This window comes from Desarmillaria tabescens (genome assembly GCF_030435595.1).
Source record: "Desarmillaria tabescens strain CCBAS 213 chromosome Unknown EV420scaffold_23, whole genome shotgun sequence".
Taxonomy (NCBI): domain Eukaryota; kingdom Fungi; phylum Basidiomycota; class Agaricomycetes; order Agaricales; family Physalacriaceae; genus Desarmillaria; species Desarmillaria tabescens.
The window spans coordinates 527370-552735 of record NW_026848322.1 but is presented as its reverse complement, the minus strand read 5'-3'; the positions used below and the strand labels follow the sequence as shown (position 1 = coordinate 552735).

Here is a 25366-nt window from a genome sequence, read left to right as displayed (position 1 = left end):
CGTGATTCATCGGCAATGACCGAATTAAGATGACGAGGAGTATTTTGAGTCAGGAATTATTTCGAATCAGTACAGTTCACTACACGAAATTCCAGAGTTATGCGATTATATGCTCTTGAAATTCTTGTCCTAATTTTGTTCCCATTCCGGGTGACCCCAAAATGGATATGTGACGTCACGCTCTTACCATACACTCCATGTTGCACAGCCTGACGTCTACGTGTTTCTCTTTCATCTTCACCATGACCATCTACTACTCCCTTACTTTTTTCCTGCTCGCCGCAGAAATGGGCACCTTCTGCCTCATCGTGTTGCCTCTGCCACACACAGTCAAGAAGCGTGTCTTCAACTTTCTATCCACCTCGCCGTTTGTCGCCAAAATCGCCTATGCCTTGAAGATATCTTTCATCTTCGTTGGAATTCTATTTTTCGACGCTCTTCAGCGAATGTTCCGTGTTACCGCCGAAGCTGAGCTCGCAAAGTCGGGCCAGCAAGGTGTTTCTGACGTGCGCACGGAGACCAACCTTGCTGCGCGTAAATTCTAGTGCGTTCGCTGACTCGATGTGGAACGTGGTCTGACGTGTTTCTTTAATGCAGTTCTCAAAGAAACGTGTATCTTACCGGCTTCACTCTCTTCTTATCCCTCGTCCTTACGCGTACCTTTTCCATCATTCTCGATCTCATCCAAGCCCAGGAGGAGCTGTTGAAACACAAAGGCAATGTGAGCCACCGTTTTCCCCTTTGAAAAAGCATGTCTGAACGTTTGGTAGGGTGATGTTGAGTCATCGAAGAAGGAGCTGGAGAAGCTGCGAAAGAAAGCAGATGAATCGGTATGCCACTCACTGTTCCGTCGTCGCCACCAGGCTCATTTTCTCTAGGATGCCTTGAAGCGCGATCTAGAGAAAGCAAACAAAGACCTTGAGGCTCTCAAATCTCAGGCTCTCTCTCAGGCAGCTGAATACGACCGTTTGTCCGATGATTACAACAAGGCATCCGGGTCATCTCCCAGGAGCAAGTCAGATTGAGTGGCCCTCCTAGAACCTCCAACATGATCCTTTTCTTTTTGTCCTAAAACGGGAAATGTACGATGTCGTTGTACATAGTAATCTACGTTGGCTTTGAATACTATTGGGGGAACGTCAGTAGTTGAAGATCGGATACATCTGCACCTACAATGGTAAATAGCCAACAATGTCCTTGTCAATGTTCAAATTATGTAATGTTTCTCTACATTTTCAGTTCGCTGTTTTCTCGCAGGCATATTAAATTTCATAAAGAAGTTGACACCGCCATCAGCTCACGCAGTAACCCACTGCGCCTGAAGCTCTTGAGCTCATGCGGCGGAGGCGGCAACGCACACGGGCAGACACGAGCGCAAGGTACAAAAATACCAACCGGAGACCATTTATCGTCGTAAGCACATCCGGAAAAATCAGTAAAGAGGGAAGCTAATGAATAACCTGTACCACTGGATTAGCTGAACATCATGGTGAACAGAACCGTCAATGCTAACCGCGTCTAGAGATACTTACGGGCCGATTTCTCCGAAGCTTCTTTCAATGCCATGCAGCGTTGATGCCTTGCGTTACCACCTTGGTTCACGACCATGCCTTCCTCCCAAGATATGTCTGACAATAAAAACGAGAGCAATTCTGCTGAAAGAATGCGCCAGCCTGAGGCCGAAAGTTCGACCTACTACGCGTCACGCAGAAAAAGGAAATCTAAGAGAGGATCGATGGGCATGAAGAGAGGTGAATATTTAGTTAAAGGTGGGTGTTATTGATTGTTACTTTACCGTCGCGAAACTCATTTCAATTTAAGGGAGTGATCCATTCGACTACGAACAGAAATTCCCCGAAGACAAGCGGTACGAAGAGCTAGGACCTGCGGCCAGGGTATGGAGAACATACCTTGAAGAGTGCGCTGGGTTTGACATCGAGATGGTGGAGGGATGGAGGGACGGATTGGATGTTCTGCTAGTTTTCGTGAGTACAACTACTAATACATCTAATTTCCCTTCGTTAATGAATGAATAGGCTGGTCTTTTTTCCGCGGTGGTCACTACGTTCGTCGCTCAGACGTCCCAAAGCTTACAAGTCGACTATGGCCAAGTCACTGCGTCGCTGCTATTCGAGCTCATCGATGTCCAACGTGCAACAGCCAATGGCTCCCTCGTGAGCGACGTCCCTCGTTCAAGCCTTACTCCATTTTCAGAATTTCGACCTACAACTTCCGATTCGTTAGTCAATGGGCTGTGGTTCACCAGTCTCTCATTCAGCCTGACTACCGCACTCTTCGCTGTCCTGACCAAACAATGGATCCATCAGTACATGGCAGTCCCATCGGGCACACCTCGAGATAGATGCCGTGTACGTCAATTTCGATACATGGGACTACAGCAGTGGCGTGTAGCTTTCATTATTGGACTACTACCTGTCCTAATGAGTGCGTCGCTCTGCGTCTTTGTAGTTGGTCTAGTTGTTTTTCTAGTCCCGCTCCAAGTGTCGATTGCATCCATCGTTGGGTCTATCACATTCATATCCTTCACTGCGTATTTCGTCGCCAACTTCCTGCCCATCATATACCCCTCGTGCCCATACAAGACGCCGTTGTCACAGTACATTTTCCCTCTTTATTCCCATATTGCCCATAACGGCATCTTCACTTCAGTCATCTCCCCGATTTCCAGATACTGGTCTGGATCTTCACCAGTCCCCGTCCCCGAAAAAGCTCCAATTCGTACACTTCGAGAAGCAGAGCGTGAAGCTGTTAAGCTGAGTGCCGATGAAACAGACGCGTGTGCCTTGTCCTGGTTATTTTGCACATCTTCCAATCCGGCCGTACAGAGGATTGTTGTGGAGGCAGTTAGTGCATTACCGTTGAAGTCCGTGGCATCTCTAAAGCACCGCGCAAAAGGAATATCAGAGATGTGCGAGATCCACGCCAGTGTCGTGTTCTGCCCACGTCATCCTCAGGAAGGCAAACTTGATAGGCTTATTCGCACAAGCCTGCGCCTTGCCATGGATGACAAGTTCTTCTTTATACCGACACCGGATCCCGAAGTGGAAAGAAAACGGTTATCTCCAGATGTCTACGCAGAACTTTTGTCTATCCAGTTCGGTCAACTCTATCTTCGAGAGATCCGAAATTTAGTCTCGACAGACTTGGACCTTGATCTGCAGCCCATTGTATGGGGCAATCTGCTCCAGCAGCAAGTATCTTAGAAGAAGATCTTGTCCAATGGTTATTCCATGCAATTCCATTATCTTATTGGCGTATCGGCTCCACCCCTCCTCTAGTATTGACATCGAACGGACTCCAGATTTGTTCGGTTCCCGGCACAGATCATCGTGCGGTACCCCTTTGGACAGCCGTCAACACTCATCTGTACCCATACGTAGCTGATGTCATACTTCAAAGGCATGCAGATGCTATGAACAGTGTTTATCATCATGGCACCGTTGACGAATTCCCGGCTATGTTCTCTGTTGACGGTAGCTGGCTCACCCTCCATCCAAAAAACCTATGGCCGCATTCTTTCTCTTGATAGCTTGTTTGGAGGTGTTATTCGCAGCATCGGGACTTGTATGGCTGTCGACTCGTTTCAGCTGCATGACGAAATTCCTTCTTTCAAACTAGACGGCAATCGTTACGGAGTGTTGAAGCTCCTATATACACTAATTTCAAACAACGAATTTGGTGGTGATGCTTCTGTTCGAAGTCAAGACCTGCGTATCACATTGATGGTATTTCTTCGGGTGCTCAATTCGACGTCTCCTCGTCCTCGTTTCCTTCCTGAGGACTGGTGCACACCAATCATGGCAGCTAACTTTGTCCGAATTGCTTTCCAGGATGAAGCATGGACATCACGCGATGAACCACTTCACTCTCGCGACGACGCAACCTTTGATCATTTTTCAGCAGCGGCTGAACTAGTCCATTATTTTCTCCGATTCCCTCCCGTGATGAATGAGACTTTTTCTCGTTTTGTTTCTGGGCGTCTTCTTGATCCAATAGCGAATTTACGCGGTGGTGATTTATACTTTCACCGTGCCTTATCAATGGTTTTGGATGCGTTTATCGCCGGGTTGGAATCCGATGTACTGAAACCTGAGACTTTTCAGCAGTCTATAGCGTACCTATTCGAGCCCAAAAATCTTTTCACCGTTTGCGCAGTTCTCCTCATGCAGAACAAGGCCCCTTCGGCTCTTCGTCGCCTCGCGCTCCTTCGCCCGGATAATCCCGCATGGCGAGAGTGCTTAAAGAAACTTGACACCTTTCCTGCGCACTTCGAAGTCGAATATTCTTCTACGCGCCTTTCTCACGCCATTTGGGACTTTCAAACATTTGTTGAAGGAGGTTGCGTCGGAGTCTACAGGATCAATATGCCTGGTTGTCAGACACCGCGACGAGATCACGATGGGAGCTACCGTCCGGAAAATACGCCGCCGAGAACTAAATTATGGCTGAGGCTATGGAATCAGTTTTGGTTGCATCGTGGTCGGTCCACCAGCGCGGAAGTCGCAATGTTCAGCGGTAATGGTCAAGTGTAAAATTCCTTCTGGATATATATATATATCAATATCATTAGACGTAGGACTCGGATAGTTGCCTATTGAACAAATTTTCTTTCATGCAATTCTCGTGCACGCAGCGTTTGAAGACCTATTCCCATGCATAGAAAGTTCCTCGTATGTCTATTAACGTCTTCACATGCTCCCACAATACAGGTTCTTATATGAGCCGAGCACTGCCCTCTAGTTCTTCGTTGTTAACGTTTATGCTTGATACAGGATTTAATCATTTGAGCTCGCAAATAATTCTTCAAAGGGTTTTGGCTTCTGCCACACCTCCGCACTCTCCATGTTCAGCTTCCCTGTATTCAATATTGTGCACATTCTTTTCCATGCTGATGATATTCCTAACCTGAGTAATTTTGCTTAGTAAGTACATTTTTGGACATTTTCAGCGCGTTATTGCCCTAAAAAATAATTCCACCTGGCAACTTCAAGACAATGTGGGAGATATCTCTATATCTCTTTTCGTTGGATTGTTTACCCTGCGAAAAGTTTACGCCTTCGCAGTGGTACATGGCTGGTCATGTCAGGTGGGCCCGGCCGTTCCTTATTGGGACCTTGCAATGGGAAGTTCCGCACAATTCGAAGTAGGAAACTGGTCCACTCGTTGCTCCAGTTCAGCCAGTTCATTCTGCCCTGCCTGCCTGCCTGCCCATTTCATTCAGTTCATTGCGACTGTGACGACAGAAGCAGCTTAATGTCGTCTGAGCGCGTCGATGCACCTATTCAGGAGCCTCATGTCGAAAATCTAATCTACGAATCTTCTCCAAGTCGTAGGCGGTCCAGGCGTGGACTATTTGGCATCAAGAGCCACGATTTTATCATGAAAGGTAATATTTTTCTTCCCTCAAAATAAAGCAAAGTCTCATGGGAACCCAAGGAAACGATCCCTTTGACTACGAACAGAAGCTCCCGGAGGATAAGCAATATGAAGAACTGGGCCCAGCAGCTCGTGTATGGAGAACATTCCTCGAAGAATGTGCAGCGTTCGACCGTGAATTGGTGGAAGGATGGAAGGATAGCCTAGATGTGTTGCTCGTCTTTGTGCGTGTCAGCTCGCCACACATACTACTTTCTCATTAACTCCCATTGGCAGGCCGGTCTGTTCTCAGCTGTGGTTACCACCTTCGTCGTGCAAACATCGCAAAGTTTACAGCTCGACTATACCCTGGTTACGGCGTCACTTCTGTACGAACTTGTTAATGTCCAACGGGCGGCTGCAAACGGTACACTTGTAGACAGCATCCCTCGCTCGGGTCTCACGCCTTTTTCTGATTTTCGACCAGCGACATCCGACTCATGGATCAACGGGCTCTGGTTCACAAGTCTCTCTCTCAGTCTCGCCACCGCGCTGGTCGCGGTGCTAACGAAGCAATGGATTCATCAATACATGTCCGTTCCGTCTGGAACGCCTCGCGACCGTTGTCGCGTACGTCAATTCCGATACATGGGCCTCCAAGAGTGGAGCGTGCCCTTCATTATTGGATTCCTTCCTGTCCTGATGAGCGCATCTCTCGGGATATTCCTCGTTGGCCTGGTAATATTTTTGGTTCCCTTACAGCGGGCAATTGCGTCCGCAGTAGGGGCCATCACGTTTACTGTGCTTGCAGTATACACAATCACCAACTTTCTTCCCATTCTCTATCCGTCATGCCCTTACAAAACTCCGCTGTCCCAATATGTTTATTCTCTTTACACGCATATCATTCACGATGGCCTGCTCAATTGGCTCATCTTACCCATCTTCAAACCGCAACTCTCAGAGCAACCTCATGTCCGTACTCTCAAAGATGTGGAGCAGGATGCTGTCAGACGTACTGCTGAGAGCACGGACGTCAATGCCCTATCATGGTTGTATTCGATGTCATCCAATCCTAGCGTCCAAAGCATTGTCGCTCAGTCCATCGGTGCTCTGCCGCTAAAGTCGGTAAACTTATTGAAGCAATGCATGAAGGGTATTTCTCAAACATGTGTCGAGGTCATCAACAATTGTATTGATACTCGAACCATCCTTGAACCAACTCAACAAGCCAAGGTCGAGCGTCTCATTCGCGCCCACCTCCGCGTCAGAAGAAGCGACGATAAGACATTTCTCCACATATCAACGGCACTCAACGTGGACTACATCCAGCCAGACCTTTTTGCTGGTATCGTTGCTTCAACGCCTTTCTGGACACGAAGCTATGAGGCTCGAGAAGTGGTTAGAAGGAGTCTTTCGGGCACTCCTGCAGAACGCCAATTACGTTTGCAGCCGATCGTTTGGATCAATCTCCTTCGTAATGCCTTGAGTACTGGCGGAATCGGCCTGAGTCGTAGTCTCCTAGATGCTATTCCAAATTACTACTGGAGACAGGACTGGGTTTGTCCTGCCCCAGCATTTACAGTCCACGGCGCAACACCTCCATTTATCTGTGATTCGATTCTTCACAATGACCCTCTAACATTCCAGGAAGCCGTGCGAATCTGCATTTACCCTTTTGTGGCTGAATATATCCTCTCCTATCGTCCGCCTATGGAAGGACCACAGGATTCGAATTACATTGTCCCTGACGACCAACGGCTGGGGTTTCTTCTAGCTATGATCACACCCTCCTTTTCATCACGTGCCAGTATCCAGTCTGCTCTGATGGACACAATGATAGAATACATCGAAATTAATCTGAATGTCGACATGCATCCGCTCGGATTACTACCCTGCTCAGGCCTAGACAGTAATCGCCATGCGGCCCTGGAGACGCTGTACTCGCTCATCCTCTCCGACGTGTTTGGAAATGCTTCAGTTCTTGGATGGCCTGCACAGCATAGCACACTGCGCGTTTTCTTGCGACTTATCACTTCCACCAGTCCACTTCCCGGTCAATTTGCAGACGCCAACGAGTGGTGTACACCAGCTGTAACGGCAAAGTTCGTCGACGTCGTCTTCGAAATAGGTTCAGTCAAGGATTGGTTATCCAGTTATCGGTATCGTGACTTGCGGACGACGTTAGAAATAATGGGGTACCTCTTCGAATTTAGCCCCACTGCTAATGAGGCATACTCGACCTTTGTAAAAATGCGCTACTTCGATGTCGTAGAGCGCTTGTTGCAATCATCTCTACCGAATGAAAGTGTGCGCGGTTTCATCGTCGGGTTGAATTCCATTCTCCTAGATCCACGCATACGTCAGGAGGCTCTGGATTACTTGCATGAACCCCACAGTCTCGTCGTTGCCTGCACAGCCCTCTTCCAGGGTTCCGACGAAAGCACTCTCCAGCAACTGGCCTTGATTCGACCCAGTGACCCTGCGTGGCCTGTGTGCTTGCAGCATTTCGATGCAGTTGTCCCTGACTCGCAACCGGACCGTCTTTCGGCTATCAGCAGGATCGTCTCCTCGGCGTTCATTACAGTGGAACCCGATTCCGCGCGAGGCACGTCGCCTAAAACGTGGGTGCCTCACCGAGTCAGTTCCTTGCCACAATCTTTACCACACGGCGATACATCTGGAAACATACTGGACCGAATTATCACGTTTATAGGACAGTGGCGACGCAAGCGAAAGCTCCTTGAAGATACAGTGACGAATAAGAACGTATGAGACAGTCCCGTGTGCTGAGAAAGATGAAGCTAGTTTGTCAAAAACCGATGGTAAAATCTAATACATCTTCATCCTTTCTGGCAAGAACCTAATTGCCTGCAGATGATCTATTGGACAGACTATGCCAAAACTCATGTTCGTGTGGCAGTGTACAAAACCTCAGAGCAGGGGCATCCTTGAGCAGAGACAGATGGTCAGAGAAACATTCCGACGGAGACTCAGCACGATGTCGTTGATCACGTCTTTAGCACAACCGTCGTGCAAGGATTTATTCAATGATGTATGAGCGTAAATACTTTCAGAAAATCCGGTGATAGACGACTAGTCTGCTGGAAGGACCTAGGTAGCTTTGGTGACAGGCTCTTCTCTTTCCATCATACGATGGAATAGCATGCGCTTTGTCTTTCCCATCTCAATGTACCCTTCGAGAATGTGGTATTTGTGTTGTAGCACCAGTGGTATATACGAATCCTTCAACCGATTGTCAGAAAGTGGAAGTATTGTATGTCGAATACGCACCTGAAGACAATACACTGCCAATTCTCGTCTAGTAGAGGAGTTGGCGTCTAGGCCGGCCTGTAGTTTCGGTATATCGCTGTATGCGACATCCCCTTTCAGCATCCCGGGCTCATCGTTCAGCAACTTTGCCGCGACTTTTCCGAGCGCGTAGCCGCGAAGTTTGAACTTGTCATGATTGCAAGCAAAGTGGCGGAACATATCAAGCACCACTCTGCCTGGAATGGACAGCATTCGGCCCATCCAGTGATTATATTTCAAGCTATACCATTTTTGCGCTTTCGAGGAAGTGGGCGGTCCTAGAGAAATGTATTAGAAATGACGAAAGGTGAGCGACAGGATCGGCGCAGCACCATTTTTCAACCTTCCCAGTCTCAGATCAAATTTTAATTGACGGCTCCGAGTAATGAGGTAGTCCAGGTCGAAATTTAAGATGTTCCAGCCGGTCATGACATCTGGATCTACATCGTGGACAAATTGCTGCCAGGCAGTTAACATTTCCTTCTCCGACGCGTACGATTGAATATGAGCCCCTTCGATGGGATCACACGACCCGACAGTAAAGATGACACGCAAGAATGGGTCCCTAGTCCCTTTCGAAGTTTCATTATAAGACTGAGTAAATCAAAAGAAAAATTGTGGCACTTGCCTGGGTGCGAAACCATATTGGATATCTGTATGACTGGATCTTGCGAAGATTCCGAAATGAATTTCCCTGGTTTCTTGGGATCTTCTCGCGTCATGGATTCGATATCAAAGTATAGAATTCTTAGCGGAGCATCCGAGCTTCGCGAATCGGATGTGTTTAACGCGTCGTGACTTGTTGCAAATATGAGAGATAGGAAGATACATACACTTTCAACAAACGTACGGGACGGTTAGCTCAATCTGGCATCTCGAGACTTGGTCGCTGGTTTTCGTGAGCACGTAATCCTGGGCAGGACATTCAATCCAGCCTCCCATGCCTGGTAACTATACGAATGCAACAATGATGATAATCCGCGTAAGGCACGTCATAACGCACTAACCTGATGGTCGGCCAAAAACCGTGTCATAGTGTCTGTCTGCGGATGGACAAGTGTGTATACGCCAGCATCCTCGAGTAACTGTAATTGTCCGATATGAGTTAAGATGCATCTGTTGAGTATCAAGAAACTTATTTTTGCTACGAAGAAGGGTGTTTGGTCCGGAAAATGTTAGTTTTAATGGTCTGTCAGCACCCTGAATATCTGGCCCATTGGGAACGATGCCAATTTCGATACCTCCATTACCGAGCCCGAGTTCCTGAAAGTTATCAGGTCGCGTCGATATAGTGAGTTAGGAAGAATTGATCCATACAAGAAGATGATTCTTCAATGCTTCCACGTTTCGCTCATCATCTAAGATTGTTTTGGGGTACGCGTGAAGATAGGGTGTAAAGCCGGTAATGGTTGCCAAAACGCTGTTTCCGGACTTATTACGCCATAATCAGTATATGTGCACGAGGCGCCACTCGAAAATACCTTTGTGACGCCATACATCAACAGGTGGCCACATTCATAGGGCGATTCTTGGATGTCGACGAGCTGGAATACTGTAAACAAATCCGCGAATATCACCATGTGGCTCTGATGCAAGGAAGAGATATATACCTATATTATCACGTAGGGAATCTGACAGAGAGCATGTAGGACGTTGTTGGAGGTCTTGCAGATTTGTTTGTTCTAAGGACTGAGTTGTACTGGTATCCGTTGATAGGCCCCTCCAGGTAGTTCTTTGGTTGACATTGGCAGCTATAGATAGACGGTCCCGAAAATTTATCATGAGCCCTTCTATTTCACTACGAGTGGCACCTCCAGGAATTGTGGATAGTAAATTGCCAGTGAAAATGGCGATGGGCCGCCTGAAGATAGCCCGGGACCGGAAGCTACAAGACACAAATAAGCATAATATCTAGCAGCAAAATAAAACCAGCTACGCACACATGACGGGTGGTCATCCTCGTGGACAGCAGGCCTGAAAAGCGCCACGGCATCGTGGGCCCCACGAACATCAGTATCGATAGACGCGTAATGTAAGGGTTGGTACAAGATTTTTGGTGGTCGCAGCTGACCTATTGCTGAGAAGTGAATGTTGAACGTTGAGTGGCCACTGACGGAGGTATAACACGACCCAAACAAAGTTTAGATAAATTTGCAAAACTTGTGAGAAAAATATCACCTGACAGTCAACGCCGCGACAACGCGGCTTGCCAGGATGCCTCGCGACGTGAGTTAATGCAATAATATTTTATTACACTGAGAAGTACAGCACCTATGGACCACCCTAAGCAATCAGAAGTCGGATATAACGGCTTGAGAGGCCCGTGCATTGGGGACGCCCAACTCCTGCAATGCATGAGATGGACCCAACAGATTCGCAAAGGGCACCTGTTTCTCCTTTCCCTTCTGCAAATAACCCTCCACAATACCGTATTTATGCAGAAGCTTCAAAGGCAGCCTAGCATCCTTTGTGAATCCTGGAGTCAGTCTGTGCATCGACTCAAAAACCAAGATGATTCTCACCTGGAGGCAATATACTGCCATTTTGCGGCGAGTCGCCCCATTCGCTTCCGGTCCTTCTTGCAGTTCTGTTATGCTCTGGTAGCTAAGATCCATCTTCTGTGAATCGGGGCCATCGCCAAGAAGACATTTTGCGACATCCTTCAAACCATAATTTTGGAGCTTAAACGTAGAGTGATTTCGAGGGAGATGTCGAAATAAGTCCAGAACGACTCTGCCTGGTATCTGGACATTTCTTCCCTCTCTGGATCCGTATCTATCGGAATAAAAGTTGTAGTTGACATGTTTCGCCAACGATCCTACATAGAAGTGGGCATATTGACAAGTGTCGGAGAAGGGTACGTTTTCGTACCTTTGGAGCGACTGAGTTCCACATTAAGGGTAGCCAGCTTCTGAGCCCTCTCGATAATGAACCACAGATCAAAATTCAAGATGTTAAAACCTGTTAAAACATCGGGATCCACATCGTGGATGAAGTCTTGCCACGCCTCAAGTAGCTTACTCTCAGATGAGTATGAACAAACGTAGACATCTTCAATCAGGTCACACGAGTTAAGCGTGAAAATTGCACGCAGAAAAGGCTCAGACTCTCCTAAAGGATATAGTCAGACCTCAGTAGTCATCCGATCTCTCGAAAACGCTCACCCATTCGAACGACCATGTTCGAAATCTGAATGATAGGATGAATAGACGGTACCGATTTGTTCTCTGTATCATACATGCATTCGATGTCGAAGGACAGAACTCTCAGCGGGGAATTGCCACGGTCCTCGTAGGTCACCACCTCATCGTGCCTGTGGAAGAATCAAAACAAGAAACACGACCCGTCATACTAGCAACGACAAACGTACGAGATTTCAATCTCGATTTGAGTACGGCATTGGCGCTCGGCGTCAGGCATGACTTCGTACTTTTTGGCGGGGAACTTGACCCAACCACCAAGGTCCTGGCAACTGGGCATAAACGTAAGAATGTAATAGAGCCATGGCAACGGGAGTCTGACGAACCTCATGGTCTACCAAGAACCGTGTCGGGTAGTCTACGTTTGCTTCGATAGCTTCGTAAGGAGACGTTGTATTGGATGGAGAGAGGACGATGGAAGTCAATTGAAGTGAATCGGTAGAGAGGGTCCAGTGAAAAGACTCATCTCGAATAGTGCCAAGACTTCCTATGTCTTCGAAAGTTATTTTGACAAGCATGTACTCATTTCCCTCCAGATATTTCTTAACCGTCTCTAGCTTTGTTACATATCCTTGAGCGCCCTATGCGAACTACTGTTCAGGAACGAGAATCAAGAAAGCGAGGGGAAGCATACTGCCGAGATACTCTTCCAGCGCAACGAGGTCCGCATCGCTTGCTGCGGAACGCTGGAGACTTGGGGCGAACATAAAAGTAGGGAGAAAACCCGCCGATGAAAGCTGATACGCTATTTCCCGCCTGCAATTCACACGAGTGAAGATACAGCACAAGTTGGATAACCCAAAGGAGAACTTGCCTTAGTAGATCCTGTAATAACCAGGTAACCAGAGTCAGGTAACTCGTGAACATCAACAATCTGAATAACTGTTGAAGCATTACATAAATCGCAAGCTGAGAGCATAAACAAAGCGTACCGAGGTCGTCTGTCTCAGGGTCAAGCTGCGGGACCAGAGGACGTTTCAGCATTTCCTCGAGAGCAGGTCGACTTTTGACTTCCTGTTCCAGTCTCTGCCTCTTTGAAGAACTTGAAGCTATTGGTCCTGATGCTGGAGGGGAGGCATCGCGCTTGTTTACAGAGCTGGGAAAGATTATAAACCTGGGAGTACAGAATGAGTTGAGTGGGAGGAGATACACCTTCCACCGGTAAGTTTTGACTGATCCCAGGTGTCTGTTCGCTTCATTATCCTTGGACGATGTGAAAAAAAGCTGTCGGTATATATCGACGTGGTAGTATAAGGTGAAATACGAATCCGGCCCCCATCCAAGTGCTCGGGACTCGGGAATGCCCGAAGATATGCTATGGCATCAGTGACCCGCCAATTTCTCTTCGACGCTCACGTATGATATGGAACACGCTTGATGTGATTTCAAGTTGCTATTTGGTTGTTATTCAGTGAAGAAATACTTGATACGTTTGGTCGCGTACGACACATTGGACGACACATTGGAACAGATACACAGATGAATACATAGTTCGTATATATAGATGTTGGTACATAAAAATAGTCCCTGCCATCAGTTGATGATGACCGATTGGACAGACCGTGCTTCAGCGAGCTGGACACCTAGGTCCTCAAGCCAAGGTGTCGGAGCTAACAGGTTCGCGAAAGGAACCTGTTTCTCCTTACCCTTCCCCAGGTAGTCTTCTAAAATACAGAGTTTGTTTAGAAGCTGCAGGGGCACCTTGGCATCCTTCAAAGACCAGAACGCTCCATCAGCAACCTCGATCAGGGAGAATACATGATGCGTACCTGTAGACAGTATATCGCTAGATGGCGTCGGGTAGCAGAGCTTTCGTTCTGGCATCTTGGTATATCTGTATATTCCATGTCTAGCTTCTGTGAGTCTGGGTCATCGGAAAGAATCTTCTGGGCGACGTTCTTAAGAGAGTAACTGTCAAGCTGGAACCGAGCGTGATTCCGGGTAAAATACCGGTACAAGTCCAAGACAACTCGACCTTCGACCTCAACATACTTACCAGGTCGGCCATTCTTATAGAACCCATTAACACGGAATAGCTCTTCATAGAAATATGGCTGCGACCAATTCATCGAAGATACTGAGTGACAAAGATGAGTACGTCTCGTTTATTTGATGCGCGACTCGCACCTTTCCATCGGCTCAAGTTCAAATCAAAGCCGGGCATTGTCAAATGAACCCGCTCTATGATGTACGAGAGGTCGAAATGCATGATATTGTAGCCCGTCAACACATCAGGGTCCACAGCGAGTATGAAACTCTGCCACGCCTGAAGCATTTCCCTCTCCGTATCGTATGAACACACATAGACGTCAACATCGATGGGATCACATGAATCAAGAGTGAAAATGACGCGAAGAAATGGGCTCGCCTCTCCTACGATATTAATCGTTACTGACCAATTGGCAGGATCAAGTACTTCGACCGACCTAGGCGAGAAACTATGTTTGATATTTGAATGATTGGATCTGTCGATGGTTTCGAATTCTTTTCTTCGAGGTTGAACAGGGTTTCGAAATCAAAGGACAGCACTCTCAAAGGGGCCGTGGGGTAGTCTTCAGCACAAGTTGTTACAGCGTTGTGTCTGTGGTTGTGTGAACAAGTGTATTGGACGATAAAATCAATAAATCGACGTACGAAATCAAGATCTCGACTTGAGAGTGAGATTTAGCGTCACCGGCGGCCACCATTTTGTACTTTCCGGCAAGAAACTTGACCCAACCGCCCAGTCCTGGGAGCTATCAAACTTGAGAACACAGCAAATCGTAATGGATGCAGATTTGTCACCTCGTGGTCTACTAGGAATCGTGTAGCAAAGTCCACATTCGCTTCATAGACATCATATCGGGCACCCAGAAGTGTATTTTGTACAGCACGAAGACTTTCTGAATCTTCGAAAGTCAACTTGAAGAGCATACACGCTTTTCCAGTCGCGCCCGTGATTACTTTAGAGACGATCTCTACGTTAATTACGCCAGTAGCAGCCTGCGTCGGTCATGTCCAGATGTTTCATTGATAGTAAGCGAAAGGGGACGCACGTTAAGGAGGGAGTGAAATGCCTTCATATGATCAGATGAGCCAAAGGGGCCAGGTTCATTAGGTCGAGCATAGAAATACGGCGTAAAACCACGGATATGGGCTGTCACGCTGTTTCCTCGCTGTATTCCCTCTGTTCAAGTTAAATGTAGTGTACAGTTGAGTTATATAACGTACCTGTGTAGAACCGGTGAGAATCAAATCCCCAGAGCTTGGTATCTCATGTAAATCAACGATTTGAATAACTGATAGTAAGTACCTGTTAGCTTACATTGCGCTTGAGCGAATGAATAGGGTGCTCACTTAGGTCGTCCTTCTCGGCATCCAGCTGTTGACATGGAGGGCGTTGTTGTATTTCTTCAAGAGGCGCCCTTAGCTTGATTTGCTGTTCCAGTTTCCGTCTCTTTTGTGAGGGCATGACATCTGGCGTTCCTCGGTTGCTACCCCTAGTCACGGTGCTACACGTCGAAGGAGGGTGAGAATTGAGCGCCAGGACAACCAAAAAAGGCGTACCTAGTCCCGCCTTGTCCAAGCAAATCCCAGGTGTCGTTTCGTTTCATTATTCGTGAATAGCGTGAAGATAAATCTAGAAAGGTTGGTATAGGTTGTGACGGTTCGATATCAAAAAGGTCTCGCGCCTCGAGTACCGCAGAGGTACCTTACATAAGGCAGTGCACTTCCCGTTCGGAGATACCCGGCCGATCCTCCCACCATTTTTCTTCGCTCTCAACCATGATTCGACTCCTCCTCCCTCGACCACCATCTCGGTTACCCTCCTTCCCTCCTTACATCCGTTTCTCTCGTCTGGGTATCAGAAAAATGGCTACCTCATCGACGCCGGAATTCGTAAGCCTAGTCTGAATGCAGATGATGTGATCTGATTCGCTTTTATTGCAGAACAAAATGCTTTATGCCCCCTTGGCAGAAATCGATCCAGAGGTGCAGAACATCATCGATAAAGAGACATGGAGGCAGCTTTCTGGGCTGGAGTTAATTGCTTCAGAGGTCGGTCACATCTCATAGGAGAAGGGGATCATGATGCTGACAGACATAATAGAACCTTACCAGTCTGTCTGTCATGGAGGCGAACGGGTCCATCTTGACGAACAAGTACTCCGAGGGTCTCCCCTCTGCTCGTTACTATGGTGGTAACGAATACATCGATGAACTCGAGAACCTGTGCCGCAAACGAGCACTCAAAGCGTTCAACCTCGACCCCGCACAATGGGGTGTTAACGTGCAGCCCTACTCCGGAAGCGTCAGTCCCGTGCCTTTTACATTTTATTTTATTGTTAATAGTTTATTATTTTTTTTCGAATCTATAGACAGCCAAGTTAGTTTACCGTACTGTCATCGTGACCTTCTCTGACTCCATCGCAGCTTCGCTGCATTTACTGCTCTCCTCCAGCCTCAGGATCGTCTCATGGGTCTTGGTCTTCCCGATGGAGGTCATCTCACTCATGGTTACTACGTATGAATCCATTCATCCATGTTAAAGGGAACTAACTGACGTCGCTCGAACTAACAGACGGCTAAGAAGAAGATGACCGCATCTTCCATCTACTTCCAGTCGCTACCTTACGCCATCACTCCCGATACCAACCTCGTTGATTACTCCGCTCTCGCTGCCCAGGCCAAGATCTTCAAGCCAAAAATGATCGTCTGTGGTGCTTCTGCATACCCTCGCGACTGGGACTACGCTGAGCTTAAGAAGACGGCGACGAAGGAAGGCGCTTGGCTCCTATGTGATATGGCCCATACCAGTGGTCTCGTCGCCGCCCAGGAGCTTAATAGCCCCTTCGATTACTGTGATGTCGTTACTACTACGACGTAAGACCCTTCTAATGCTGTCTCTCGTTTGTGTGCTGACCCGTACTGCTAGTCACAAGACCCTCCGTGGTCCTCGTGCTGGTTTGATCTTCTTCCGCAAAGACCTCGAGAACACCAAAGATCTTGAGAAACGCGTCAATGAGGCCGTCTTCCCTGCGTGTCAAGGAGGTCCCCACAACAACGTAAGTCTTTTAGCTGTTCGAGTAGTCTCATACTTACACGTCGCTAGACGATTGCCGCTGTCGCCACTGCCCTCCTCCAAGTTGCTCAGCCTGCATTCAAGGAGTATGCTAAGCAAGTTATCCTTAATGCTCGTGCACTCGCCGCCTCGCTCTCGGAACATGGCTACAAACTCCAGACTGGCGGAACCGACAACCATCTCGTTCTCTGGGACTTGCGCCCTCTCGGCTTGACTGGAAGCAAGATTGAGAAGGTCTGCGATCTCATGGGTATCACCATCAACAGTCAGTTCTCTTCTCCTTCAATGTCTTCCATCCCGGCTGACTGACTGACCCACACTAGAAAACGCCGTCTCTGGTGATGCCTCTGCCCAGGTTCCGGGTGGTATTCGCTTGGGCACGTCCGCACTGACATCGCGTAACATGGTCGAGTCCGACATCAAGGTCGTCGCCGACTTCTTGCACCGAGCTGTGCAGCTATCGTTGGTCCTACAGAAGGAGGCCGGAACAAAAATGTTGAAGGACTTCGTTCGGGTTGCTACAACACAGGAGGGGGGCAAGGAAGGCTTTGCCAAGGTCAAGCAACTGAGGAATGAAGTTCGGGAGTTCGCCAAGCAGTGGCCACTCCCAGGTGTGGACGCAGCGTCGTTCAAGAAGCCTGAGGGCATTCACGAAGATTGAGTGTGAGATGATGCATGTAGAGAAGATTCAACGTCTGTATTTGTAGTCATTCATTTGTAGTGGGACATTCAACATCGTCCCAGTGTTTTGTAGTACTAGTGTTCCTACCATTAGAGTCCGTCGGCATGACGTAACAACCACCACAGAAGCTCTCAGAAGTCGGAGGACAAATATGAAATTCACATTTTTGTTTGAAGCGGACACCCACCGACGCCCACAAGAAAATGGACTAGATCTCTGTAACACACAAAAATCTGGCCATCAACATCTGATATCGCACACACTGATATTCCTGACGCATAATTCATGGTTATTGGAGTTATCTGTGCCTGGATTCCAGTTTTGTCGTAAAACGTCCGGGTACGGGGAAAAAGCTATGGCACTTTGCACTGACCGAATCGACTGAACCCGTTCCAGCTCGGAGGGAACATTTATATTATGGTCTCCCGTAGCAGTGGAAGCATAAGGGATCATTGGGACTGTTCCATGACGTTTCAAAGGAAGGGGTTGCGTTGTTTCTACTCGTCTTGATGAACTTCGTTAACGTTTTATCCAGAACTTCAGAATTTGATCAGAAATGTCCAGATGAATCGCGATACCATGGGCGAAGAAGTCGATCTATTTGCAGGAGTCTAGATAATCTGCCGGCCGGGTCGATACGTTTCAGTCCCTGAATTTGAACTTGGAAAACTATCATAGACGAAAACTTGCCCAGATTTTGTCTTTTCCTGCAGATACGACTTTTCTCGTCGCTCGTAGGCTTGGCCTTTCTTTACCGCCGCCACTATATTTGTGGCTAAAGGTGTCTCTAGGACCTCTGTGCAAATTACCGAAGTCTTTGCCTCTCTTACGTGCGAGCTCCGGAGTCTTCGGTATTCACTAAACTTTTGCCAACCTGGCTGATTATTACCTACTCTTTCACCATCTGCTGCATTGAATATTATGTCAATGCTAGTAAACGTGGCATATTGTTCTACTCCTTCTGCGTCGGAAGTATATTCCATTCCGCCCGTTTCCGAGGACCGACTGCTAGCAGCGAGCTCTTTGAATCCGACTTTTCAACATGGATTTCATACTGAACGGGGATAACCGGTGATTGGGTTTACCTGTTACCGTTGATTGTAGGCGTAAGCGATGATTTTCGCCCCGACAAAGTGACGCAATGATACCGGGGGCAGGATCACTTGGTGTAATGGATCTTACAGTGACGACCCGGGGACCATTCTACGTTACTTTCCTGCATGCAAAACGTCTTCAATCTCGTTTTTGGTCGGCTCGTCCTTGCCCATCCGCCGATTCTTAATCCGTGCGGCTGTACGCTATAGCCTATATGATGCGGCTCTTCTTCTCATGGGCTGCTGCCCTGCCTTGCGACGCAGCCTCCAGGCTAGCGAGTCTCTGCGGGGTACGTAAAATTATGTGGTACGTATTCCGGTGAAAGATCGTCCACGTACAGTCACTGGGAGATCATTTGAGTCTAGAGCTAATGGCTCTCATTCTGAACTGGTAGGAATGGTCGGGAATTCGAATTGCGAAGCACGTTCCCTCGTATCCAAGGCAATTGGTCAAGACGTCGTCGACTCGCGTTTTTTGCCCTACCCGCCGATGTGGTTTTTTTGTAGAGTCGGATTTCATTTTCATTTTCATTTCATAAAATAGTCTCTTGAACAGAAGAACGGGCATATCACATAATTTGAGACTTGTCGAAAATGCAGAGTTATCTAGCTAACGTCTACTCTTTCTATAGTCTGGGGTGTTGACCATCAGGACGCATCATTAACCGGCATCATTATAGAGACTGCTATACTGTCGTGCGGTTTTCGCCAAATTTTCGTTTACCTGTTTAGACGCCTGTAGGCGATGCCAAGCTAGTTTTGCGATCAATGATGGCGGGTGACCGGACTGATACAACCGGCAGAGCGTCCTAACTCAGGCAATAGCTCGGTAAATATCTTGAGAGTATCATTTCCAATGCCCTTGTCATGTCTCAACAATCTTTGACACCACGCTCGAGTTTCAGGCCCCTCAGTTCAAGGAAAGAGTTGCTAAAAAAGGTTATACTTGCTATGTGCCGATAAATTGCCGAACATCGGGGCAAAATTCAAGCTAGCCGCGAAAGCTCGAGAAATTGAGCGAATAAAAATCGGACGGCCATTGGGTGTTACTCCATTCGATAGGCTATGCGATTATTTAAGCGTCGTGAGAGAGCGCACCGATCAAGAACTATCACACGAAGAACGATCCGTTGTTATTGACTCACGGGCGTTGCCGAACCCAGTGCCCCGCTACAACACCTTCTCGACCACGTCGTTTAAACTGGGTTCTCTTACTGCGAGGCCCGTGTTAATTTTTCTCTCCCGCCAATCCGGCCCATTCTCACTACTTATAACTCACCCGAAAAATCTTTTCTTTCTCTCTCCTTACTCCTTTCTGCATGATGAATCTGGACGGGCCTATCATGTCCGGTTTATCGTTCCGGAGCAAAGTCGTCCAATTATCGCGTGGCCTTTCCTCAGTAGATAGTTATGTAGATGCAGCACGCGAACTCTTGTGCTGTTCAAGATTTTCTCCTCAGGAATTTCAAGACCATTGTACGAAGGTAAATTTGTTGTAGTCCTAGTCCAAGTTTTATACTAACGCAATGTACCACTATCATGCAGGTCCTTGAACTTGTTGAAGTGAGTTTAATACCCGTTAGTTTAGGTTAGATAGAAGCGACAATGTGTCCACTTAGATCTCTTACTACCTAGTTCCAGTCCATGACAAACATGCGAATGCTGACTGATGCCTGTCACAGATATCCCGCGATACCCTCTTGCGACTAGACATACGGCTACACAGTTTCTGCTCGTGCCCCCCCTCCTATCAGCCGCTGAAAGAAGTCTACTATGAACTCTTACGCATGCTGAAATCTCGATGTAAATTATTCCCTCCCGGTCTTCGAGGTAATCTGGTCTTACTCTTGATACATCGGAATATTAAACTGACGAAACAACACTCGTAGAACGCGTGGCAAGACTGACTCTACCTCTTGTAACTACGTTTCGAATATGTGATGGTCTTCACGACCACGAGCAATGCATGCTGGACGAGTTTCAGCTTCAGTCTCGGCATTTCACTCTGGCCGAAAATGGGACATATTGCAGCGATAAAGATCTAATGCCTCGTAAGAAAGCCCTCAAGTACTTAAAATATTTCTGAAACTCAGCTTAATCTTCTCCGTAGCCCCAGACAAAATTTCACGGTCGCAAGATAATACCTTTACTTGTCAGTGGACACCAAGGAAGCCACGCGGTCCGCCCATGGTATTCCCGCTGTACGTCACCGAAGAGTTAGACCGCTCCGACGAAGAAGGAATGAAGGATGATTCGGAGGAAACAGCGTTCCGGCCGGTATTACTGAAGCCCATGACTAGGCATTTTGGTATCTTTTGCAGCAAGAATTCTTCTATGTTTCGTTTGCATTGATTAGCTCAATTTTTGTACTAACGTTCTGCTCTTCCTTTCCTTTCTTTTTTTGTCGGTGTACCTATATAGATGAATTTTTCTCCAGTTATGCTGCGCAACGCGGTTTTTTTATATTAAGGGAAAATCAATCCACAAATAGCCCTCCGTCCGTGTCGCGTTCAGGAGAGACATGACTAGGCGTTAAGACCTTTCTCCCAGTCCGGATCCTGTCCAGTTCATCCCTCATATCTACAAACTTCCGCAACAGTCGGTTATTGGTTGCGGCCGCTTCCTCTTGCTCTAGAATCTGAATGACATTTCCAAGGGAGCTATCAAGCTTTCGCAGTGCGTCGTTCAGGAAGAACGGGTTTCCGACGGGCGGTTCGGACGTTCGTCGCAGGGGCGGGGTCTTTGCTATATAGCTGACATGTAAGTCCGCCGGATATGTTTCAGACGTTTGAAGATACCTTTATTAGGATCAGTGTGAGGGTATACCTGGAGAGGGTTGAGTAATATCAAAAGCATGCACTAAGGATACCGACCTGACCCGGGTTCTCAGGGCAAGGGTACGGTGGAAGCCCAGAGCTCTTGGTATGCGGATACTTGGCACTATCCCAGTCTATGTAGAAGGTAAGCAATGAGCTAGTCTAGAATATTTTGAAAAGCGATAGTCACCGGCAGACATGACAGAAAAATTAATAGCTACGAAGGAGGACGAATGACTGTGCTCCCTTATATATATGTTGCGGAGTCAGAGTATTAATATCTGAGACCAGTCAGTCAGAAAAGAGTAATGGCGAAACATCATTAAGTTGACCACTGGGTTCTTCATGTCGCAATGGCAGCCAGGATATTTCATGCAAGAATCACTGTCAGGCTGAGGCCCGGTCTGCGTGTAGACGCTAAATGAAGTGTTCGTTCGACTACAAAAACCGAGGCTGAATGTCACCTGGACGTAGCCTGACGTAGCATGTTATCCTGACGCGTGACCGTGGAACGAATACGGCCAAGCGGAGTGTTTCATATTTTCAAATTGATGCTTCGGAGGTTTCGGACCGGACTCTGACGACACGTATATCCAGACCGCGCGGCATTTGCCACAACACAACACCAAACTCGATTCATGGTTCAAAACGTTCAAGGTCGATTCTTTTCCTTGAGTGACAAGCTAAAGCGAAGAAATGGGTCTCTGCTGTCCTGCGTTCATGTCTGTTGGAGAGAGCGTTTTTGCTTACCGAGCGAAGTTCTATTCATCGGTGAAGATGTATGTGGCACTGACTGGGTACTAATGTTCAGGAGCACTTAGGCATACAGGTTAGTACTCGAGTCTCTTTGATAGATCTCACTTTCAAAACACAGGACAGTATCACTTGTACTATGACGGCGGTGTCAAATTTCGCATTGCTCAGTCTACACGACGACCCCACTCCGTAATGGCATAAAGTTCGACTCCTTCATTCTCCAGTCAAAGGACATTTTCTGATACCTTTGTCTTGTTCTCTCACACGAAAGATTGTAGACAGATCGTATGAAACCGTAATCAATCACATTCTGGCGGGCTTGCTTCGGGAATCGGCAACAAGCCGGTAGCGGAACTGAGGACTAATATTTAGCTTTAGTGCCTTAAGGAAAGTCATGTCCTGCATCGCAGACCATGCAATATCGGTATCAACGCCCCCCGCGTAGAATCCTGTGGCGATACTCTTCTCTCCAATACAACATTTTGACGGTCAACTCGTGAGGGAACAAAAGAAGACATGTAAATTTGAGATCCCTGCGATGTACAAAGCAAAATTGTACAGCCGTCGCAACCAGGCACGCGCGTCGTGACGATGGTTAGACGTGGAAGAGCAATAATGCTTGCGTGTTCTTGTCGCGGATATTATTTTTTCCTCCAGTTTTCTAAGAGTGGGCCATGAGAAACTCTGGTCTCTGCTATATTGTATATTTTGGGATTACATCTACAGTAATCTAATGTGCCGGATAAAAATTTGAGCGACAGGCTTGTCCCCAACGTAGAAGAAAGTTACGGCTACGGAAAGCACAAGTAACCCAACTGCCAGCAAACAGATTGCCAGCCATCCTTCGGTGATATGATCGTACATCTGCAATGGTCCATTCTCAGTGAACCGCTTGTATGAAAAAAGAAAACATGGGCCAACCTGGCCACCGATAACGGGTCCAACTAAAGGAAGGATGAGTTACTAGGAAAAATGAATTGAAGCAAACACACTCGTTGTGCCAATCCCGTAAGCTAGATTGAAAGCCCCGTAGACGTGGGCATCTAAATAAATGAGGTTAACTACAGAGAATAAGCTGGTCGTAGTACACGTACATCCAATGTCATCTATGCTGCGTGCGACAGAAGCGAGCTCAACAGCTAAAGGAGACAAGACCCCATATGCAAAGAAATCTGGAAATCCATTAGAAGAAATGCGGTGAAAGTCTCGGGTCACTCACAAGCGCATGCATAGGCCGTAATAAACAGCGCCAAGTGCCCGTCTATAATCATTACAACATACCACGGTACAGCAAGGATCAGAGTGACGATAATGACCACGGACGCTCCTTGATGGTCGGCTAACCAACCCGAGAGCAGTGACGCTGCCATTGAAATCAGGACCGGGTGTATGTGCTGGTGAATGTTACGCACAAAAAAACGTCGGAAAGACAGAGGCCAAGAGGAACGAGACCGACTTTTGAGGAGTTCAAACCCCAGACGCTATTCAGATGATTGGAAATGACGGGTTCTTGACTGCTGTAGATGATACTATGGGAGTGAGGGTGCGTTCCACAATGATGAAGGACACGCGACGGACCCATACACCATTGTGAGGAAAGCCGCCGCAAGCGCGCGGTGTGACCGGAACAGCCGACAGAGGACCTGTACAAATAAAATCTTCCTGCTTTGGATGTTGACATCATCTCCAATGATTGTCGGACCGTTTTCGTTTGCGATCTCATTGCCTGGCTTCTCAGTAGTGCTGGATCGGAGTTTTCTTGCATTCTCATCTTCGATGATGAGGAACCGGAAGGCAAGATCCAAAGCGGCGACGATGACGCCGAAGATGAAGGGCCCACGGAAACCGAACCGAGTGTATAGCGCGCCGCCAACGGAAGGCCCGACAAGCGCACTGGAAAGAAGTTATTGCCTGGTTTGAAGGAATACTTAGGTATCACAACACGTACCCAAGAGAGAGACCGGACATTGCAATCCCAAGTTGTCCTGGGACGGGCGTTAGATTTCGGGAGAAGGGAAATGATATCACTCACTTCCAACAAGTTCGGGAGGCGTTTTATCACATCTAGGAGGTGGTATACGAATCATGGTAAAATAGCCTGTGAGTATAACTCACAGTAAAGCCAACCCGACAACCCACACCATTGTGGATCCTATACCCTGAAGAACTCGCGCAAGACACATAAGCCAATACGTTGGAGCTTCCATGAACATGATTTGCGAGCCGATGAGTATGAATACTCCTATGACAAGAGGAAGCTTTCGAACGTCGTATTTTTCAGACCATATCGCGACGGGAATAGTAGCTGTGACCAAAATTAACGATGAAAGCTATTTCCAGGATCGAACGTACAAATTGCAAGACCTCCGGACTATTATGGGTAACTCGTTAGATTAAGATATAAAGGAGAGAAGATGATCATACGAATGCAAAAAGTAGCCAGCCGGTCAGGGAGGCGACGTCCTTGTAGCCAAGCTCCTTGAGCTGGAAAGGAACGACAGGGATGCCTATAGAATAGACAAGTAGATCTGTAACAATGCCTGGTTTACGATGATCATCCAATTTCGACCTCTAGGTACTGTGCGAAACATACCTAGCCATACCACAAATGTTATAAACCAATAGGACGATCTCCATTTCCAGCCCCAAAGCTGAATCTGGATTTCGCTGCAGCTAGTATGGGAGGGAGTATCCATTGAGGTGGCCCAAGGTCTGCATGGGTGATTGTTCTTTTTTATACGTGGAAGCTCAGCTTTTGATTTGTCAACATTAAACGGACCCGCATTCCTTCAGTGACTCGTCGTCAGGATGGAATCATAGCGGATTTATCTTCCCCCCTCCCCCGGCCTCTGCTCTCAATAGCGAATAGTGAACCTAGCTTCCACTACTCCGTATTAATATTACTCTAAACAAGAGTATATTTGCTGTAAAATTTTTATCATCAGTGGAGGAATGGTGCGATATCTCGCTTGAGAGCTGGCTTGGCAACTTCTGCCGCCGGCTTATGATGGTTCGTCCGTAAGGCAAAGTGTTCAACATTCTGAACAAGCTAAAAAAGCATCCCTCGC

General features: G+C 47.4%; 11 protein-coding genes across 11 annotated transcripts; 6 read left to right on the top strand and 5 right to left on the bottom strand.

Moving 5' to 3' along the window:
* The first annotated feature begins 99 nt into the window (after positions 1–99).
* EV420DRAFT_542934 (B-cell receptor-associated protein 31-like-domain-containing protein) lies at positions 100–1513 on the top strand. The gene is made up of 5 exons (XM_060482525.1): positions 100–544; positions 598–721; positions 771–830; positions 879–1413; positions 1478–1513. The coding sequence occupies exons 1-4, from the start codon at positions 198–200 to the stop codon at positions 1023–1025; spliced, it is 678 nt and encodes a 225-aa protein (XP_060329477.1). The 5' UTR covers positions 100–197; the 3' UTR covers positions 1026–1413; positions 1478–1513.
* EV420DRAFT_542980 (uncharacterized protein) lies at positions 1442–3338 on the top strand. The gene is made up of 3 exons (XM_060482527.1): positions 1442–1769; positions 1822–1985; positions 2037–3338. Exons 1-3 carry the CDS (start codon positions 1607–1609, stop codon positions 3222–3224), a joined length of 1515 nt encoding a protein of 504 aa, XP_060329476.1. The 5' UTR covers positions 1442–1606; the 3' UTR covers positions 3225–3338.
* EV420DRAFT_542936 (uncharacterized protein) lies at positions 3339–4583 on the top strand. Its single transcript, XM_060482526.1, has one exon. It carries the CDS (start codon positions 3453–3455, stop codon positions 4551–4553), a length of 1101 nt encoding a protein of 366 aa, XP_060329475.1. The 5' UTR covers positions 3339–3452; the 3' UTR covers positions 4554–4583.
* Positions 4584–5444: 861 nt separating this feature from the next.
* EV420DRAFT_1271889 (uncharacterized protein) lies at positions 5445–6135 on the top strand (the record flags this gene model as incomplete). Its single annotated transcript, XM_060467668.1, has 2 exons — positions 5445–5621; positions 5674–6135. Coding segments are annotated over 2 exons (639 nt in total), but the record flags the coding sequence as incomplete, so codon positions are not given.
* Positions 6136–8043: 1908 nt separating this feature from the next.
* EV420DRAFT_1551849 (ribonuclease H-like domain-containing protein) lies at positions 8044–10813 on the bottom strand. The gene is made up of 11 exons (XM_060473491.1): positions 10629–10813; positions 10299–10573; positions 10170–10240; positions 10006–10119; positions 9828–9951; positions 9696–9775; positions 9539–9639; positions 9317–9486; positions 9021–9260; positions 8671–8966; positions 8044–8622 (listed from the first exon to the last, which is right to left on the bottom strand). Exons 1-11 carry the CDS (start codon positions 10697–10699, stop codon positions 8491–8493), a joined length of 1674 nt encoding a protein of 557 aa, XP_060329473.1. The 5' UTR covers positions 10700–10813; the 3' UTR covers positions 8044–8490.
* A 128-nt stretch (positions 10814–10941) lies between these two features.
* On the bottom strand, positions 10942–12352 carry EV420DRAFT_542868 (ribonuclease H-like domain-containing protein). Its single transcript, XM_060482524.1, has 6 exons — positions 12215–12352; positions 12059–12160; positions 11853–12001; positions 11560–11799; positions 11211–11506; positions 10942–11153 (listed from the first exon to the last, which is right to left on the bottom strand). The coding sequence occupies exons 1-6, from the start codon at positions 12217–12219 to the stop codon at positions 10980–10982; spliced, it is 966 nt and encodes a 321-aa protein (XP_060329472.1). The 5' UTR covers positions 12220–12352; the 3' UTR covers positions 10942–10979.
* A 915-nt stretch (positions 12353–13267) lies between these two features.
* Positions 13268–15557, bottom strand: EV420DRAFT_1551839 (ribonuclease H-like domain-containing protein). The gene is given in 11 exon segments (XM_060473490.1): positions 13268–13342; positions 13355–13598; positions 13658–13965; positions 14016–14261; positions 14315–14469; positions 14523–14623; positions 14673–14870; positions 14924–15043; positions 15099–15166; positions 15225–15379; positions 15435–15557. The coding sequence occupies 10 exon segments, from the start codon at positions 15479–15481 to the stop codon at positions 13422–13424; spliced, it is 1575 nt and encodes a 524-aa protein (XP_060329471.1). The 5' UTR covers positions 15482–15557; the 3' UTR covers positions 13268–13342; positions 13355–13421.
* A 70-nt stretch (positions 15558–15627) lies between these two features.
* Positions 15628–17813, top strand: EV420DRAFT_1551838 (serine hydroxymethyltransferase-domain-containing protein). Its single transcript, XM_060473489.1, has 9 exons — positions 15628–15767; positions 15819–15926; positions 15979–16179; positions 16247–16254; positions 16302–16392; positions 16450–16751; positions 16804–16933; positions 16981–17215; positions 17274–17813. Exons 1-9 carry the CDS (start codon positions 15654–15656, stop codon positions 17609–17611), a joined length of 1527 nt encoding a protein of 508 aa, XP_060329470.1. The 5' UTR covers positions 15628–15653; the 3' UTR covers positions 17612–17813.
* A 2080-nt stretch (positions 17814–19893) lies between these two features.
* EV420DRAFT_542801 (uncharacterized protein) lies at positions 19894–21492 on the top strand. Its single transcript, XM_060482523.1, has 5 exons — positions 19894–20210; positions 20272–20289; positions 20409–20556; positions 20616–20777; positions 20837–21492. The coding sequence occupies exons 1-5, from the start codon at positions 20046–20048 to the stop codon at positions 21076–21078; spliced, it is 735 nt and encodes a 244-aa protein (XP_060329469.1). The 5' UTR covers positions 19894–20045; the 3' UTR covers positions 21079–21492.
* Positions 21203–22020, bottom strand: EV420DRAFT_1749018 (uncharacterized protein; the record flags this gene model as incomplete). Its single annotated transcript, XM_060480269.1, has 4 exons — positions 21733–22020; positions 21600–21676; positions 21525–21552; positions 21203–21471 (listed from the first exon to the last, which is right to left on the bottom strand). Exons 1-4 carry the CDS (start codon positions 21740–21742, stop codon positions 21203–21205), a joined length of 384 nt encoding a protein of 127 aa, XP_060329468.1. The 5' UTR covers positions 21743–22020.
* A 998-nt stretch (positions 22021–23018) lies between these two features.
* On the bottom strand, positions 23019–24994 carry EV420DRAFT_1621185 (MFS general substrate transporter; the record flags this gene model as incomplete). Its single annotated transcript, XM_060475671.1, has 12 exons — positions 23019–23162; positions 23220–23242; positions 23291–23341; positions 23393–23470; positions 23518–23661; positions 23730–23827; positions 23877–24191; positions 24247–24283; positions 24331–24362; positions 24414–24628; positions 24723–24838; positions 24892–24994. The coding sequence occupies 12 exons, from the start codon at positions 24992–24994 to the stop codon at positions 23019–23021; spliced, it is 1356 nt and encodes a 451-aa protein (XP_060329467.1).
* Between the last annotated feature and the right edge of the window lie 372 nt (positions 24995–25366).

Bases quoted from the DNA above. Each gene is read 5' to 3' on its own strand.
- EV420DRAFT_542934 (XM_060482525.1), top strand. From the start codon at position 198: ATGTTGCACAGCCTGACGTCTACGTGTTTCTCTTTCATCTTCACCATG. The intron at 545-597 runs GTGCGTTCGCTG...TCTTTAATGCAG, and splicing joins CTTGCTGCGCGTAAATTCTA to TTCTCAAAGAAACGTGTATC. The intron at 831-878 runs GTATGCCACTCA...CATTTTCTCTAG, and splicing joins GAAAGAAAGCAGATGAATCG to GATGCCTTGAAGCGCGATCT.
- EV420DRAFT_542980 (XM_060482527.1), top strand. From the start codon at position 1,607: ATGCCTTCCTCCCAAGATATGTCTGACAATAAAAACGAGAGCAATTCT. The intron at 1,770-1,821 runs GTGGGTGTTATT...TTTCAATTTAAG, and splicing joins AGGTGAATATTTAGTTAAAG to GGAGTGATCCATTCGACTAC. The intron at 1,986-2,036 runs GTGAGTACAACT...ATGAATGAATAG, and splicing joins TGGATGTTCTGCTAGTTTTC to GCTGGTCTTTTTTCCGCGGT.
- EV420DRAFT_542936 (XM_060482526.1), top strand. From the start codon at position 3,453: ATGGCACCGTTGACGAATTCCCGGCTATGTTCTCTGTTGACGGTAGCT.
- EV420DRAFT_1551849 (XM_060473491.1), bottom strand. From the start codon at position 10,699: ATGTTCGTGGGGCCCACGATGCCGTGGCGCTTTTCAGGCCTGCTGTCC. The intron at 10,241-10,298 runs GTATATATCTCT...ATTTGTTTACAG, and splicing joins TTCCCTACGTGATAATATAG to TATTCCAGCTCGTCGACATC. The intron at 9,776-9,827 runs ATAAGTTTCTTG...TCGGACAATTAC, and splicing joins CACCCTTCTTCGTAGCAAAA to AGTTACTCGAGGATGCTGGC.
- EV420DRAFT_542868 (XM_060482524.1), bottom strand. The intron at 12,002-12,058 runs GTACGTTTGTCG...ATTCTTCCACAG, and splicing joins CAAATCGAGATTGAAATCTC to GCACGATGAGGTGGTGACCT. The intron at 11,507-11,559 runs GTACGAAAACGT...ACTTCTATGTAG, and splicing joins GGAACTCAGTCGCTCCAAAG to GATCGTTGGCGAAACATGTC.
- EV420DRAFT_1551839 (XM_060473490.1), bottom strand. From the start codon at position 15,481: ATGAAACGAAACGACACCTGGGATTTGCTTGGACAAGGCGGGACTAG. The intron at 15,380-15,434 runs GTACGCCTTTTT...TTCGACGTGTAG, and splicing joins CTTGGACAAGGCGGGACTAG to CACCGTGACTAGGGGTAGCA. The intron at 13,599-13,657 runs GTACGCATCATG...TGGTCTTTGAAG, and splicing joins TAGCGATATACTGTCTACAG to GATGCCAAGGTGCCCCTGCA.
- EV420DRAFT_1551838 (XM_060473489.1), top strand. From the start codon at position 15,654: ATGATTCGACTCCTCCTCCCTCGACCACCATCTCGGTTACCCTCCTTC. The intron at 15,768-15,818 runs GTAAGCCTAGTC...CTTTTATTGCAG, and splicing joins CCTCATCGACGCCGGAATTC to AACAAAATGCTTTATGCCCC. The intron at 16,752-16,803 runs GTAAGACCCTTC...CCGTACTGCTAG, and splicing joins GATGTCGTTACTACTACGAC to TCACAAGACCCTCCGTGGTC.
- EV420DRAFT_542801 (XM_060482523.1), top strand. From the start codon at position 20,046: ATGATGAATCTGGACGGGCCTATCATGTCCGGTTTATCGTTCCGGAGC. The intron at 20,557-20,615 runs GTAATCTGGTCT...CAACACTCGTAG, and splicing joins ATTCCCTCCCGGTCTTCGAG to AACGCGTGGCAAGACTGACT. The intron at 20,778-20,836 runs GTAAGAAAGCCC...TCTTCTCCGTAG, and splicing joins CGATAAAGATCTAATGCCTC to CCCCAGACAAAATTTCACGG.